Raw genomic sequence first — 18080 nt, forward strand, 5'->3', positions numbered from 1 at the left:
GTCATGATCTCGGGGTCGTGAGATCAAGTCCCACACTAGGCTCCACACTGAGCACAAAATCTGCTTAAAATTTCCTCTTCCTCTGCTCGGTAGCATTCTCTCTCTCTCTCTCTCTCTCTGTAGTATTCTCTCTCTCTCTCTCTCTCAAATGAATAAATAAATCTTTAAAGCAACAACTAAAAAATTGGTTAAGATTGTGGTGTGAAGGGATACCTGGGTGGCTCAGGAGTTTGGTGCCTGCCTTCAGCCCAGGGTATGATCCTGGAGACCCCGGATCGAGTCCCACATCAGGCTCTCTGCATGGAGCCTGCTTCTCCCTCTGCCTGTGTCTCTGCCTCTCTCATGAATAAATAAATAAAATCTTAAAAAAAAATTTTGGTCTGAAGTGAAAAGGCAGTCATGTGTTCATAATATATAATAAGGGGATCCCTGGGTGGAGCAGCGGTTTGGCGCCTGCCTTTGGCCCAGGGTGCGATCCTGGAGACCCGGGATCGAGTCCCACGTCGGGCTCCCGGTGCATGGAGCCTGCTTCTCCCTCTGCCTGTGTCTCTGCCTCTCTCTCTCTCTCTGTGTGACTATCATGAATAAATTAAAAAAAAAAAATTTAAAATACTTTCCTAAAAAAAAAAAAAAAAAAAAAACTTTCCTAAAATCCTCTTAAAGACTATGGAAAGTGGACATGCCTGGATGGCTCAGTGGTTGAGCATCTTTCTTCGGCTCAGGTCGTGATCCTGGGGTCCTGGGACTGAGTCCCACAGGCTCTGCAGGGAACCTGCTTCTCCCTCTGCCCATGTCTCTGCCTCTCTGTGTGTCTCTCATGAATAAATAAAACAAACAAACAAACAAAAAATGTGGAGAGGGGCGCCTGTACGGCTAAGTTGGTTAAGTGTCTGACTCTTTTTTTATTTATTTATTTATTTATGATAGTCACACAGACAGAGAGAGAGAGAGAGAGGCAGAGACACAGGCAGAGAGAGAAGCAGGCTCCACGCACCGGGAGCCCAACGTGGGACTCGATCCCGGGTCTCCAGGATCGCGCCCTGGGCCAAAGGCAGGAGCCAAACCGCTGCGCCACCCAGGGATCCCAAGTGTCTGACTCTTGATCTGAGCTCAGGTCATGATTTCAGGTCACCAGTCCCCATGGTGGGTGTGGAGCCTGCTTGAGATTCTCTCTCCTTCTCTCTCTCTTAAGAAAGAAAAAGAAAAAGTAAAGACTAGAGAAAATTACACACCCCAGTCAGGGAGACTCCACTTTGAGATGCATTTCTTAAGTTTTAAGAAACTCATAAAAAGAAAATGAAAAGGAGCACCGCACCCTTCAACATAGACACACAGGACTAATTACATTTAAAAGGGCTTTGGGGGCAGCCCGGGTGGCTCAGCGGTTTAGCACCGCCTCCAGCCCAGGGCGTAATCCTGGAGACATGGGATCGAGTCCCATGTCAGGCTCCCTGCATGGAGCCTGCTTCTCCCTCTGCCTCTGTCTGTGCCTCTCTCTCTATGTTTCTCATGAATAATAATAAAAATCTTTTAAAATAAATAAATTAATTGATTAATTAATTAAATAGATAGATAGGGAGGCAGGCTTTGGTATAAAAGAAATAACACTACTTCATATGTTTGCTTGAACCTAATGAATAGAAATCATGAAGATTTCGGCGCCTGGTGGCTCAGTTGGTTAAGTGTCTACAGGCGGCTCAGGTCTGATCCCAGGAACCTGGAGGAGTTCTGCATCAGGCTCCCTGCTTAGCGAGGAGTCTGCTTTTCCCCTCTGCCTCTGCTCCTCCCCTGGCTTATGTTCTCTCTTGCTCACTCTCTCAAATAAATAAAATCTTAAAAAAAAAAACACAAAACTATAAGGATGTAACATGTCAAAAAGAAGAGTATATGTTTTTATACTACTTTTTAAGATGGGACTGAACACAACAAAAAAAATGAGGCATTCTAGAATTTTTGGCTTAGGGTGATTATTACTAATAAGGCACTATTAACTGAACTAACAAGTAGATGGAAACTTGATTAATCTTTAATCCTAAAATAAAGACACTGAGAAAAGGAAAAAAAAATCTCAAAAAGCTACCTTTCAAATGAGTTTGTGGCTATATACAAACATACATACACACATGATACAAGAAGAGAGGAAAAGAACAAAAATAGGAATTAAACACAGAAATTTGAAAAATAACGAGAAATAGCAGCTACAAAAATGAAAATCCAGGCCAGGCAGAAGTAGACAACTGCACTGGGTGGAGAAGCTAAATCTCAAGGAAGACTTTGGATACCACTTTGGATGACATGGGAAGAGAGAAGAAAAACAGCCATCTTAAGTTTAAAAAAAAAAAAAAAAAAGGTGAAGGGGGAAAATGAAGTTCCCATTATCTCGATTTCTGACCCTATTTCACAAGAGTTTGAAAACTAACCTAAAAAGGCAGGATTAGCTCTTCATCCCAGTTTCTGGTCTAGTTTTTAAAACTCACTCAAGAATTATTTAACAAGTTAGCACTGCTTGTCAAGGAATGATGTACATTTCTTTAAGAACAAAAATTAACAAGATTATATTTTTGTAATAGTAGTGTGCCCAATTTTGTTTCCTCATTTAGAATCAAACAATAATGGGCAGAAACTAAAGCCTACTGCAACAATATTAACCAAAGGCTGACAATGGATTTCACAGGAAAAAGCATGATGGATTATTCAGAACCAAACTGTTTTCTTTCTTTTTTCTTTGAAGATTTATCAGAGAGAGAGAGTGTGTGTGTGTGTGTGCACACAAGTGGGAGGGGCAGAGGAAGGAGGAGAACATATCTCAAGCAGACTCTGCACTGAGCACAGAGCCTGACACAGGACTTGATCTTGATCCCAAAACCCTGAGATCATGACCTGAGCTGAAACCAAAAGTTGGACACTTAAAATGACTGCACCACCCAGGTGCCCCCAGACTGTTTTCTAGTTACAGAACTCATAACCAAGGACAATTTTGGAATAAAGGGGCAAAGTATTAAAAGTCACTGACTCACCAGTGGACTTACTTATTTAACTATTTAAACAAAATGGCTTATAGATGTTCAACTGCTTGACAGTAAAGGGCGATAATCTAAATGCAAATTTCCTTTACTTCACTACAATTAGAGAAAAAATATGCCCCAAATTAGGATATTGGAACACTGCTCACTCTTCCCTCTTCAGTCATATCATAGGAAGAGGTTAAACATGTATGTTCAATAAGCGATTTCAAAAGGGACGCTACTTCTGCAGCAAGAATATGGAAATCTTTATTAAGAATAGCCACTCTCATTTCTATACATTTCAAACCAAAACACAACAACCTTTCTCTTTTTCTTTTTGAAGATTTTTGTTTGAGAGAGAGAAACAGAGCACCCCGGGTGGCTCGGTGGTTTAGTGTTGCCTTCAGCCCAGGGCCTGATCCTGGAGACCCAGGATCAAGTCCCATGTCAGGTTCTCTGCATGGAGCCTGCTTCTCCCTCCGCCTGTGTCTCTGCCTCTCTGTTTCTCATGAGTAAATAAATAAAATCTTTAAAAAAAGAAAAGAAACAGAGCAACAGATAGTGAGAGAGAGCATGAGCAGAGAGAGGGAGAAGCAGGCTCCCCACTAAGCAGGGAGCCCGACATGGGGCTCAATTCCAGGATCCTGGGATTATGACCTGAGCCAAACAGATGCTTAACTGACTGACCCACCCAGGCACCTCCACAACAATTTCTTTATGTAGTTTAAAATAGCAAAAAAGAAAATTGGAAACCTAAATGTCCCTGTGTAAAAGATTGTTCTTTTTGCATGTTTTTTTTATTTTTTTTATTTTTTTATGATAGAGAAAGAGAGAGAGAGAGAGAGAGAGAGAGGCAGAGACATAGGCAGAGGGAGAAGCAGGCTCCATGCACCGGGAGCCCGATGTGGGATTCGATCCCGGGTCTCCAGGATCGCGCCCTGGGCCAAAGGCAGGCGCCAAACCGCTGCGCCACCCAAGGATCCCAAGATTGTTCTATACAATAAATTAATCTTCAATCGTTAATCACAATTGGGTATATAAAATGAAAGATGTTCTAGTTAAGAAATAGTTTGTTGTAGAGTAACACTTAAGTCCCACTTCTAAAAATACAAATTCACATATACATAGAAGTATTAAAGACGTAAGTCACTGGCAGTTGCCCCTGGTATACTGATTATGATAAGGCTTTTATACTACAATTTTTAATCATTACTTCGAGAATTAATCACGTAACAAAAAAAATTGAGGAGACACAGAGACACACACACATAGACTAAAATAAACTAAGGAGGTAACTCCGCATATTACATGTTATATACACATATAACCAACATCATATCAATAGGGAGGACACAAACTTACTCATGTTGCTCATGGGCCGCATGCCTTGGGGAGACTGCCCAGACTGCTGATTCTGCTGGTTCTTTGCTTGCACCTGGGGCTGCGCCGGCATCTGATTTACTTGATAGGGCAGCCCAAGAGCTGCATAGGCCCTTTCTATAGAGCTGGGATCAATCTGACTAACAGTGCTTAGGCTGGGGGTAGACTGTTGACCCACTCCTAGAGAGCCAGTATTTCCAAGTCCAACTGGTGCTCCAGTCAGAATTGCTAGAGAGACAAAAGAAATGAGATTACAATGTTAAAGATGTAAGAAAAAGAGAATAACCTATCTAAATAAATTTAAAAGACACAAAATTATTGTGATTATGAAACATCTCAGTACCCGTATCTTATTTCTCATTATTTCCCTGAAAAAATGTCTAGATGCAGAACTGAACTGTCAAAAGGGGTCACTGGCAGGAAAGGCTTTTGATCCTGAACCCAAAAGCCTCCCTACAGGTTCTATTAGTGTTTCCACAAACAGGGTTAAGAAGAACTCAAAGCCACACAAATGCCAACACCAGGTAGCATAATTTCTGCCAATGATGTGAGAGAAACACTACCTTATTTCATTTCTTAATTTAATAGTGAACTTTTTGGGGCAGCCCGGATGGCTCAGCAGTTTAGTGCCGCCTTCAGCCTAGGGCCTGATCCTGGAGACCCGGGATCAAGTCCCACATCGGGCTCCCTGCATGGAGCCTGCTTCTCCCTCTGCCTGTGTCTCTGCCTCTCTATCTCTCTGTGTCTTTCATGAATAAGTAAATAAATCTTAAAAAAAAAAAAAAAAAAAAAAGACTGGTTTAAAAAAAAATAGTGAACTTTATTACATGCCTTCCTCTACTGAACTATTTCCTTGTCCCTATTTTCTACCTACAGGCTACAGATGACTTCTTTATTAATTTATGGTATTTAATTCCTTCTTCACATGCTGCACATATATTTCCGAATTTGTCTTTCAGCTCTAAATGCTTAATGTTTTGTTTCTAGAGAGGAGATGTTGGTAGCTGCACTTATATCTTTTTACTTTTGTCTTTCCCTAAGAAAAGCTTCTCATCATCCCAGGCTTCTAAAAATAAACTCAAACTTTTTTCCTTTCTCTTTCAATAACTTCAGATTATCTAAATATTTAGATCATAGCTATAAAAGAATAACTTGCCCAATGTTATTGTCTTTTAAGTTTTCATGAATGTAAAAATGAAGCGTAAATTTACTGTTTTTATACAGAATGACTACTAACAGTTTCTGGATCTTTAGGTAATAAGCAGGTCAATTCTAACCTCATGTAATAGGAGTGGAAAAAACCTAGTACAACAGCACAAGGCAGTCATAGGAACTTCACATAATCAAGGAGTACTCTAAATCCCACCAAACTGCACTGGTAAGAGTCTAAGAATATTTTTAGTATAAAAGCTTCAAAAGATTTAATCACTTACACTGTTGATTTCTCTTATCTCCAGCATTTTTAAGGGGGAGACACACAGGACAATCATGCCTTGTACAATTCTTCCAGTGTGAAATGATTTGTCGAGAAGATGCACAGTGTGCCACTAAAAAGAAGAAAAATAATTTTTTTCAACTGCAGCTTGTACTTTTTAACATTAGTATCAGCTAACTTATTCATCACTGAACAAGTACTACGAATGTTAACTTATTTCATCTTCCTAACATCCCTATGTGGTAGCTATTGGCACTCACATTTTATAGTCAAGAGAACAGGCAAAACCTGGTTAATCAACCTGCACAAAGTCAGAGTACTCCAAGTGGGATTCGAACACAAGCGATCTGGTTCTGGAACCCTTATTTTTCACAGGTAGCAATCTACTTTATTCTACAACAACAGATTTCTAGTGACTCCATTAATACAAAATGTATTAAGTTGGTAACAACACTGTTTTAGTATTTGCCTATATAATAGTTACCAAATGCTCAATAATGTTTATAGTATGCTCAGGCAAATCAAAGACAATCCGGACCACCACAAAAGGGATGTCCTTTAAAATTTCTATCACATCCCTAGATGCTGACAAAATGATACTGAATTTTATTATACACTAATATGGAATAAGAGACTCTCAGTATAAAGGAGTTTCAAACTAGAGTCCATCACCTTTTCTCTCTGCTTTTGGACTCTAAATGTTGACTGCTGAGGACAGAGGCTCTTTGAGCTCACTCACCTTGGCAGGACTTGCCCGACTGGCAGTGTGTCATGTGGTTCAGGACGTTCTTCATCGTGCGGCAGTGGGGAAGGTTGCACTGCCTCACTTCCCCATTAGCCTGCTCCCGGCGCTGGCACTTATGAGCATGCAAAAGGAGAACAAGTTGCTGCTGGATGAGCTTGCGCTTCTCTGGATCAGCTGTGTGTGCCCCAGAACCCATCCCTGGGGCCACTGGAGTCACAAGGCCTGGCTGCTGGACCTGTGGGGCCTGCTGCTGACCCTAGGGGATGAAACAACAAAGATACATTGAAGAGGCAGGTGTCACAGTGTGTTCTCTAATAAATACAGACTCAGACATTTTCAATTAAAACCTTTTAGGACAGTCTACCATGTCCCACAGGGGATTTCAAGATAAATAAACAATGGTCCCTACCATCAAGAAGCTCAATAAGAAAACAGTTAAATTACCAAGTAACATAATCAAAGTATATATATAACATAAAGAGTGAAATAAAGAGAAGAGCATGGTAAGCTGGGGTGGCAGAGAAAAAGGCAAGAAACCTATAGTGGAGAGCATGTCCAGGTCAGGTTTTGAAACGCAGGAACACTGAAGAACTTCCCAGGAGACCGAGCAGAGGCCTTTGGGTGAAAAATTAGTTTTTGTAATTAGGGAAGAAAGTCTCTCTTTTTTTCCCTAGTGAAAAAAAGTAATAAACATTTCTGGGGACAGAGATGCCATGTTTTATCCATTTTTACATCTCTAGGACTTAAAGTATCTGAAATATAGGCAATTGAGTGAATATATGACACAAAGCGAAAAAACCTAAAAATCTGAAAGAGAAATAGAATTTCTATAGGATGTTTTGTTCCAAAAGTGAACCTGGACTACTTAACAAAGTCACACCTAGAAATAGTTTTACTTTAGAAAAATAGCAAGCAGCAACTCTTTCCTCCCATGGGCCCTATCCCCATGCTTTAGTAAACTCTCCTTTTTTACACCAAAACAAAAAAAGGAAGAGGAAGAGGAAGAAGAAGAGGAAGAGGAAGAAAAAGGAAAAGGAAAAGGAAAAAGTTAAAGAAAAATAGCAATGTTAGAAGCTTTGGAGATTTTTCCCAGAACAAAAATCACTGTTTAAAACAATGTGTAGGGGATCCCTGGGTGGCGCAGCGGTTTAGCGCCTGCCTTTGGCCCAGGGCGCGATCCTGGAGACCCGGGATCGAATTCCACGTCAGGCTCCCGGTGCATGGAGCCTGCTTCTCCCTCTGCCTGTGTCTCTGCCTCTCTCTCTCTCTCTGTGTGTGCCTATCATAAATAAATAAAACAAAAAAAATTTTAAAAATAAAAAAAATAAAAAATAAAACAATGTGTAGGGATCCCTGGGTGGCGCAGCGGTTTGGCGCCTGCCTTTGGCCCAGGGTGCGATCCTGGAGACCTGGGATCGAATCCCACGTCGGGCTCCCGGTGCATGGAGCCTGCTTCTCCCTCTGCCTGTGTCTCTGCCTCTCTGTCTCTCTCTGTGTGACTATCATGAATAAATAAATAAAATGTTTAAAAAATAAAAAAATAAAATAAAACAAAGTGTAACTTTGAGGGAGGTTGCTTTTGTATGGTAATATCAGTTACAAATCAGTAGATATGGTCATTTAGAGTCAGAATCCTTTGCCAGAGTCTTTCCCAAGAGAAGGGTTCTACTTTCCTATTTTATAGAAACGCTTGCAAGCAGAAGATATAAAATATGGCAGGCCATAAAATTTTCATTGTAGCAGCCCCACTTGGCCAACCACCCTTATTGAACAATACTACAAGAAACAAAAACCCATGGGAAGTGGAAGGAAGGCACAAGCCTGCTCAATCACAGGGTCCATCCACTACTTCCTAGCATACATAGCAGATTTCATCAATGTTTAACACAGTTCTTTTGTCAAAATGGCAGTTTAAAGACAAATCTGTAGATGGATTACAACCCACCATGTTGGGCATTCCTCCACCAGGAACTGCCTTTTTGTCCATTGCAAATGGAGATAAGCTATTTGGTAGTACGGACTTTGTCTGAATCTGGAGACCAAGGCCACCGGCTCCAATCTGCTGTCCAGAATTCTGACTGTACGGTGAACCATAAGGATTAGGGTTGTTCATCATTCCCATCTAAGAATAAAAACAGATGAGAAATTAAATCTTATTCCCTGCATTAACAGAACATTACTATTCTCTTTCCTTTTCCACTTCCTAATTTATAAAGACAATTTTAAGGGAAGTCCTCTGCAGTTATAAACAAAATGTAGAAGTATGTTCATGAAAATATTCAGGTTTTCAACACTAAGATATAGGGGCTTCAGCTCAGATAGAGTAAATTTGCAGAGCTATTTTCTGTAAATATTTGAGATAAATGGGTTTTAGAAAAACTTATAAGGATCTTCATTAAGCTGTATCTGCAAATCATGGTTTGCCATTCATTTTCACTTGAATGCATTAAATGCATTTTATTTAATGTACAAAAATATGGCTTAATAAATTAAATTTAAATGACCTAATCTCTAAATATGTTAGTGTGATATGTCAAATGCATGTGAATGCTTATTCCAGCATTTTGTTAAATGAAAGGTAGAAAACATAAATTAGGAGATATGTCCCTTTTCATTTATAGATATGCTGGCACAATGATTTTAAAACTTTTGAAATGTAAATCCCTTAGAACACGCAAATTTCAGAGTCCACATCATTCCTTGCTGTCTTAAACCTAGCTGGTTTATTCATTAAATTACCTGGCTGGCTCTTAAAGTATTTTGAGTCTCTCTGCATATTCCCATATACTTAAAAAAGTAGATTTTAATCTACATTTATGACAGTCAATCTGGAGCAAACATATTGGATAGCTCATTAAAGAACAGAGTATGGGGTGCATGGATGGGGCTCAGAGGTTAAGCATCTGCCTTCAGCTCAGGCCATAATCCCAGGGTCCTGAGATCAAGCCCCACATCCGAGCTCCCTGGTGAGTGGAGAGCCTGCTTCTCCCTCTGCCTCTGCCCTTCCCCCCCCCCGCCCTCCTACTCATACTATCTCAAATAAATAAAATCTTAAAAAAATAAAGAACAGAGTATTAAGTATTCAAAACCAAATGTTTTACTGATAATGATGCAACTTACAATCCTATTTTTCCAAAGAAGAACCCACCACAAGTCAACCACCACCTACTAAAAACATACAGTAAAGCTCTCAGAATAGAAACTAAGGAGACTGGGGGGAATCCCTGGGTGCCTTAGCGGTTTAGCGCCTCCCTTTGCCCCAGGGCCTGATCCCGGAATCGGATCCCACATCGGGCTCCCTGCATGGAGCCTGCTTCTCCCTCTGCCTGTGTCTCTCATGACTAAATAGATAAAATCTTTAAAAAGAAGAAGAAACTAAGGAGACTGGTGCTACTGCTCAATTAAAAGGAATCATACTAGATTTCTATTCTTCTCAGCCAGATCCAGTTCCATCAGAGAGGGGCCTTCAAATTCTATCTCTAAACACACATACCACCACCACCACAGCCCCTACAACTGTTCCCAGTCCGCTGTCACTGTCTTAATTCAAACCCCTCATCACAGCTTGTGTAGACTGTGTCCAACAGCTTTTCTTGCCTTCTGTCTATTCTATTTTCTACCCAGAGCCTTCATGATGTTCATGAGGCCTGACTATCTACCCATGGTATCCTACTATATCCTGTACCCATTAACTTGCAAATCTGAGGAGCAACTTGCTTCTTAAATCTCCAGCATTTGCCTTAAAGATTTTCCTTTTCCCTAGAACTAGGCAGTGGCATATTCCTTTCTTATTTGATTTCTGAAAGATAACCTGTAAAGGAAATAAAATACTAAGTTCACAAAAAGGCAGTCCAATATTTTTGGTTGTTGTTGCTTACTTAATTGGTACACCCAAACTAAGCATCAGCTACAGATTCTACTCATCCTCTAAGATCCATTTCAAAAGTTACCGTTTCTGTGAAGCATTTATTGTCTAGACCACTAAAGAGTTCATTTTCTACCCTAATAAATGTTTGTGCATTTATAAAACAACATAGATGATAAAATAAGTAAAGGAAAGAACCTTAGTTCTTTACCTACGTAGGCCCCCCTGCCCTAATCCTAATTGACAAAAGACCCACTGACTCCGGGGGGAGGGGGGATCTATAAGTCATAAAATACAAAAACCTCTAAATAAAACTGTTCTTTAAATTGTATACAGTATCTATACTCTGCAAATTTATAACAATATGACATCTTTATCAGTTCAAAGGTTTGCCTGCAGTGGAAAGGCAAAATAATGAAAAATTAAAGAACATTTATGGTTTCCAGATGAGATCAGAGACTAGGAGTTCAGTAATTCCCTTCAGGGAAGTGGCAAGGTATGAGTGGGAAACATACAAGAAGGCAGCAGCCTGAATGGGAAGCATTCAGAGTTAAAGACTTGCTGCTTCAATCTCCAATAATTGGTATTTTCTAAGTGAATCTGGCCAGTAAGATTGTAGGGAGGATCAAATACATTAGAAACAGGCTTAAACTCAAGTTCAGGTTTCTTTTGGTATTTTCAGTGGACTGCAAGTGCTGCTGCCCACATGCTTTTAAATATTTATTTTTTTTTTAATTTTTATTTATTTATGATAATCAGAGAGAGAGAGAGAGAGAGAGAGAGAGAGAGAGAGAGAGAGAGGCAGAGACACAGGCAGAGGGAGAAGCAGGCTCCATGCACCGGGAGCCCGACGTGGGATTCGATCCCGGGTCTCCAGGATCGCGCCCCGGGCCAAAGGCAGGCGCCAAACCGCTGCGCCACCCAGGGATCCCCCCACATGCTTTTAAAGTATTTGAGAGCAGCCCTGGTGGCACAGCGGTTTAGTGCCGCCTGCAGCCCAGGGTGTGATCCTGGAGACCCCGGATCAAGTCCCATGTCAGGCTCTCTGTATGGTGTCTGCTTCTCCTTCTGCCTGTGTCTCTGCCTCTCTCCCTGTCTCTATGAATAAATAAATAAAAATCTTTTAAAAAAATAAAAATAAAGTACTAATATTTGGGATCCCTGGATGGCTCAGTGGTTTAGCACCGCCTTCGGCCCAGGGTGTGATCCTGGAGACCCGGGATCGAGTCCCATGTCGGTGTCCCTGCATGGAGCCTGCTTCTCCCTCTATATCTCTGCCTCTCTCTCTCTCTCTCTCTCTCTCTCTCTTTCATGAATAAATGAATAAAATCTTAAAAAAAATAAGCTACTAATATTTATATGAATATAGTTCCAATAATATATAAGCCTACATCTGGGGGAGTTACAGTTCACTTTATTGTGTTTCCTATTAGCATGGAAATTCATGACAGACATAAAATGAAAGCTATCCTAATAGAATCTGCAGGACAGACTATAAAAGACCAACAGACAATAAATTAAGCTTTTAGGAGTCCATTATTTACATATATAAAACACAGGGATTTGTAAGCTGCCTCCTCATCTCTTAAGAAGCATAATATATCTAACTCAAATATGTCACAGTAGAATGTGGTTCTTCACATTTGTTCACATAGACACTGCCTTACCTACTTCCAACAACTGGGTTTCCACTAGTTCCTGACATTGCCTGTTTTCCCGATCATAATGCATTACCTAGAAACTCCAAAGTGGACTATGGCCTCAAATATACAGACTGCACCGACTGTTGGTCAGCTGGCAATAACTCATTCCTGACACCTCTGGTCACTCTGACCAACAAAGACTCTCAGGCTTTTGGCTTTTCTGGCTTCCTCAGAGTTCTGCTGCCGGTGTTGCACAGAATACACAATTTTCCCCATTCCTATTATTTCAATATCTCCAACCCCCAATACTCCTCCACCAAATATAAATATAATGGGAAGGGAAATATACTGTACTTAATTTCTGCTACACCATAGTTCCTTATTTGATCCTGTTCCCCTTCTCTATACCTCAAGTGATCCAGATAACCACCTAAACAGAAAAGACAGAGGACCAGGAAACCAGGAAGCCACAACATTTTTAGGCAACTGAAAATAATGCCTCAAGCACTATCTTTTCTTTCTCAAAAATCTGACTCTACAGGGGCGCCTGGGTGGCTCAGTAGGTTAAGGGTCTGCCATTGGCTCTGGTCATGATCCCAGAGTTCTGGGATTGAGCCCTAGATGGGGATGGGGGTGGGGATGAGGATGGGAGTGGGGATGGTGTGAGTGTTAACACACAACTCATCATACCATGTGATATAACCAGAGTCAGAGGAGAGTTAGGTCATCCCCCAGATCCAGGACAATAGAGTAAGAATAAAAAATATATAAAAATGCTCCAAGATGGGGAGCATGGGTGGCTCAGTGGGTTGGTTAAGTGCCTGATTCTTGGTTTCAGCTCAGGTCATAATCTTGCACTCCTGGGATCGAGCCCCACATGTGGTCTGTGCTCAGCTAAGTCGGTTTGGTATTCTTTCTCTCCCCCTCCACTCTTTCTCTTGCTTAAATAAATAAATAATCTTTTAAGACTTTTTACTTATTTATTCATGATAGAGAGAGAGAGAGAGGCAGAGACACAGGCAGAGGGAGAAGCAGGCTCCACGACGGGAGCCCAACACGGGACTCGATCCCGGGACTCCAGGATCGTACCCTGGGCCAAAGGCAAGGCACTAAACCGCTAACCCACCCAGGGATCCCCATCTTTTTTTTTTAATGCCCCAAGGCTGTATCTGTGAAAGGTCCAGGGATCACTAAGGCAGAATTATAGAAACCAAGGGCACGGTTCTTGCTCTTACAAGGTCTTAGTATAGCAATGATCATCCCTATATAAGGTTACAGTAAGTGAGGAGATGACTGTTGCTGCATAAAAGCATTGTATCTGTTTTTAGTTGCTTAGGTTTTATCAATATATGGATAATAATAGAATGACTTTATACTACAGTGATAAACAACATAGACTTTTTATTCAGAAACACACGAGTTCGCTGTAATTACCCATTCCCTGACTTTGTTCCCTTACCTGTATAACGGGAATAAAAAAGTTGATGTTAGAATTAATGGCCCGAACATATACAGCTTTTAGAGCCTAACACTAATTTAGGTACAATTATACTGTCTAATGTTATTTAATAATTCTGGATCTTTTCTCTTTAATGAGCTCTTTTATAGAAAATATTTTATTCTTATTTTTTTTTAAGATTTTATTTACTTAAGAGACAGAGTGCAAGCACGCTGTAGAGGAGCAGCAGAGGGAGAGGGAGAAGCAGACTCCCCACTAAGTGGTGAGTACCAACATGGGGCTCAATCCCAGGACACGGAGGATCATGACCTGAGCTGAAGGCACTTACCTGACCGAGCCACCTATATTTTTTTATTTTCTAAGAAGGGGGGGGGGACCCTCTAGAATATTAATGAACACTTCCTGAATACAAAGCCCTTAATTCCAAAGAAAGTTAATCTTCCACCAAATTTATATACTATTAATCCACTGAAGTCTCTAATAGTGGGCATTCTCACCTCCTCCAGCCAACAGCTGTTCATGTGGTATATACTATGTGATCTCCTATTGTAGCCAAGAACTACAATTCTAGAAGATTACAGCTTAACTATGTGTCTAGATTTGATTTTCCCCCTCCCCATAAAAATGTTTTAAGAACATCACAAAATGGGAACTACAATAAATACTAACTACTTGCTACTATTGCTACTAATAACACTAAACACTACCATTACTACTCTACAAATAAGTCCTTACTATATACCACTCACAAGGAGCTTACTTGGACTAATCATTTATTTCCCCAATAATTCCATGAGGTAGGTTACAGCCACTTTTACTATTTCCATTGTACAGGCGGGAAAACTGAGGTAGAGCAAGCAGGATGCCGAAGGTAATATAGCTACTATGGGAGTGCCTGAGCTCATTTTTAACCCAGGCAGGAAAGCTCCAGTCCGTACCATTAACTATGATGATAAACTTCATTGCTTTCTTCATAAATAAAGGGCAGCTATTAGGTAAAAAGATTTTCAAAAATGTCTTTCGTCAGCAGCATTTTTAAGGAGGCACATATAATGTTTTGTGATGTTTGTGGAGAATTAAAGGATTTAACCAAGAAACCTGACAATATATAGCTGAAGAGGAAGACGACCAGGTTAACAGCCCAGACGCAGGCAGCGGGATTCACATTAGCACTATTCTGCCCTTCACTCCACCCTCCTGAACTAATCAGAAATAAGCTGAAGACATAAAACATTTTGTATTTATTTTACACTAACTCTAAAATCAAAATCTAGATTAAAAGAGGATATGATCCAAGTTTTTTTCCAAAAACCACTGTTAGGACTTGGAAGAAGGTTTTAAGTAGGAATGTCACAACCTGCCTGCACACACTGAACCAGATTCATCCATAAGAAGAATGTGTACAAAAGCCACTGCCATTTGCCAAGAGGGTTCAAATCTTCAAGTTTCACTGAAAAGTTCCTTAGTTCCTGATTCTTAAATATCACTAGAACTCTTAGGAATTTTAGAAGAAATGTAATGAATAAAAGCTTTTTTTTCTTGCTACAAAGAGAAAACTTGTAGTTTTATTAAAGTATTTACTTGTCTATTAATTAGGTATCTCATTCCAAACTTCCATAATTCCCCAAAACTTATTTACTAAATAAGAATTTAGAGATGTTATGTGTTAGTTATTGCTGTACTTTACAATATCAATTCATAAATATAAATACACGTGGGACTCACTTAAAACCACAAAATATTTTACTAGTAATATTTTTATATTTGAATTCCTCCATTCCATAAATATAAAAGCTGCACAAAGAGAGGGATTTTTGTATGTTTTGTACACTGCTATATGTCTCAAACAATGCTGATAAAAGAAATCTGTGATTTAGGGGTACCTGGGTTGCTTAGTTGGTTAAGCATCTGCCTTCGACTCAGGTCAAAAAGAAAAAAAAACACAAAAGAAAAGAAATTGTGATTTAGACTTTTTTTTTTTTAAAGATTTTATTTATTTATTTATGAGAGAGGCAGAGACATAGGCAGAGGGAGAAGCAGGTTCCATGCAGGGAGGGAGCCAGACGTGGGACTCGATTCCGGGACTCTGGGATCATGCCCTGAGCCAAAGGCAGACACTTAACTGCTGAGCCACCCAGGCATCCCTGTAATTTAGATTATAAATAAAACAGTGTCCCACTCCTACTGAGCCTTTCCTTTAAAAAAAAAAAAAAAAGATTTTAGGGGCAGCCCAGGTGGCACAGCAGTTTAGCGCCGCCTACGGCCCAGGGTGTGATCCTGGAAACCCGGGATCGAGTCCCAAGTCAGGCTCCCTGCATGGAGCCTGCTTCTCCCTCTGCCTGTGTCTCTGCCTCTCTCTTCTGTGTGTCTCTCATAAATAAACAAATAAAAAAGATTTTATTCTTATTTATTTGCCTGACAGAGAGAACACACATGTAGGAGAGCAGCAGAGGGAGCAGACTCCCCGTTGAGCATGGAGCCCGAATCCAGGCTCAATCCCAGGACCCTAGGATCATGACCTGAGCTGAAGGCAGCCACTTAACCGATTGAGCCCCTCAAGATTTTAAGTAATCTCTACACACAATGTGGGGCTCAAACTTAGATCCCCTAGTTGCATGTTCTACCAGTTGAGCCAGCCAGGTACCCCTGAGCCTTTCCTTTTTAATTTTTTCTTCATAGCACAGATGGAATATCATAACTTACAACTTATGTGCACACTAGAATATAAGGTCTATGAAACACTCATTCTCTATCTTCAACACCAAAGCTAGGGATCAATAAATATTTGATCAATCAGTGAAGGTTTAGTCTGTCAGCCCACCTCTCCCCACTAGAGTATAAACATCAGGAGGGCAGGGACTCTTCACAGCTATGTTTTAAAATCTAGAAGATGCACCTAATAAATATTTTAGCTTCTGGTTTCTGTTTTCCACTCCAAATATTCTAACCTAACCACATCAACATAGCAATATTAAAGTGCCAAAAAGGGAGAATCTACAGAGGCAGGAATGACAAACAATCTTTCCCTAAGTTAAGAGATCAATATTCTTTACTGTGTAGCATAAATTTAAGGGCTTTCATGCATGGAATGTGACCTCAGTCTCCCCACTCTGTATTCATCCCTATGCCTTTTCTTTAAGTAGGCTCCATGCCCATCCTAGTGCCCAACATGGGACTTAAACTCAAACCCTGAGATCAAGACCTAAATGAGATCAAGTCAGATGCTTACCCAACTGAGCCACCCAGGCTGCTTCTCGTCCCCATATCTTAATCTCATAGCTGAACTCTCTCTCATCATCATGACTCTCATGAACACAAAGTCCCAAAGCCTACTCAGTTATTCCTCTTACAGAAAGAGCTTGCTCTTAACTCCTTGTGAAAATCTTACCCATCTCCAATATCACCTTCCAAGAAAAGCCATCTTTTTCATTCAGCAAGTATTTACTAATTATATATCAGGTGCTGGCAATTGTAATATACCACTTCAAGAAAAAAATAAATATGTAGGAAAAATATGAAGGAATAGGCATCAAATATATGCTTAAAACATCTTAATTCTTTTTTTTTAAGATTTTATTTTGGGATCCCTGGGTGGCGCAGCGGTTTGGCCCCTGCCTTTGGCCCAGGGCAAGATCCTGGAGACCCGGGATCGAATCCCACGTCGGGCTCCCGGTGCATGGAGCCTGCTTCCCCCTCTGCCTGTGTCTCTGCCTCTCTCTCTCTCTCTCTCACTGTATGACTATCATAAATAAATAAAAAATTAAAAAAAAAAAAGATTTTATTTTTTCATTCAAGACAGAGAGAGAGAGAAAGAGAAAGAGAAAGAGAAAGAGAAAGAGAAAGAGAAAGAGAAAGAGAAAGAGAAAGAGAAGCAGAGACACAGGCAGAGGAAGAAGCAGGCTCCATGCAGCCTGACGCGGGATGTGATCCGGGGACTCCAGGATCATGCCCTGGGCCGAAGGCAAGCACTAAACCGCCAAGCCACCCAGGGATCCCCATAACATCTTAATTGTGTATATAAAGAACACATTTTTAAAGTTTCAGAAAATATATTTAGCTTTACTTAATAAAGCAAAAAAAGTAGGCTTTTTGAAAAAGAGAAGCCTTTCAATCAATGACCAAAATTAGGTTAACTGGACATTTGGTATATTGAGGTTCCAGAGTAAACGAATACACCTTTATGTCCATCAACTGAGAAAAAAAATAACATTTAATAAAATTTTTTTTTTAAGATTTCATTTATTTATTCATGAGAGACACACACAGAGAGAGGCAGAGGGAAAAGCAGGCTCCATGCAGGAAGACCGACGTGGGACTCGATCCCAGAACCCCAGGATCACACCCTGAGCCGAAGGCAGATGCTTAACTGCTGAGCCACCCAGGCATCCCACATTTAATAAATCTTTTAGAATAAATACCTCTTGAAAACCAGGGACATTCCAAGTAATGGAAATAAGTGATGTCTATCTGAAGATGGTATGAAGCCAGCTAGCTCAAAACCGTATTTTTACGAGGATATGAAAACTAAAAATGGGCTTAGAAAAGAGC

At 40.4% G+C, this 18080-nt stretch overlaps 1 protein-coding gene across 2 annotated transcripts in view; it reads right to left on the reverse strand.

Annotated features, from left to right (window-relative positions):
• Positions 1-18080, reverse strand: part of EP300 (E1A binding protein p300) — an 84522-nt gene that overhangs the window by 46465 nt on the left and 19977 nt on the right. For both annotated transcript variants that reach the window (XM_055328034.1, XM_055328033.1), the window contains exons 3-6: positions 8511-8687; positions 6560-6821; positions 5819-5932; positions 4368-4613 (exon numbers count right to left, since the gene is read on the reverse strand). In XM_055328034.1, coding sequence (XP_055184009.1) covers positions 4368-4613; positions 5819-5932; positions 6560-6821; positions 8511-8687 — 799 coding nt within the window. The remainder of the gene's footprint in view (positions 1-4367; positions 4614-5818; positions 5933-6559; positions 6822-8510; positions 8688-18080) is intronic.

Source organism: Nyctereutes procyonoides, unplaced genomic scaffold, assembly GCF_905146905.1.
Source record: "Nyctereutes procyonoides isolate TBG_1078 unplaced genomic scaffold, NYPRO_anot_genome, whole genome shotgun sequence".
NCBI lineage: Eukaryota > Metazoa > Chordata > Mammalia > Carnivora > Canidae > Nyctereutes > Nyctereutes procyonoides.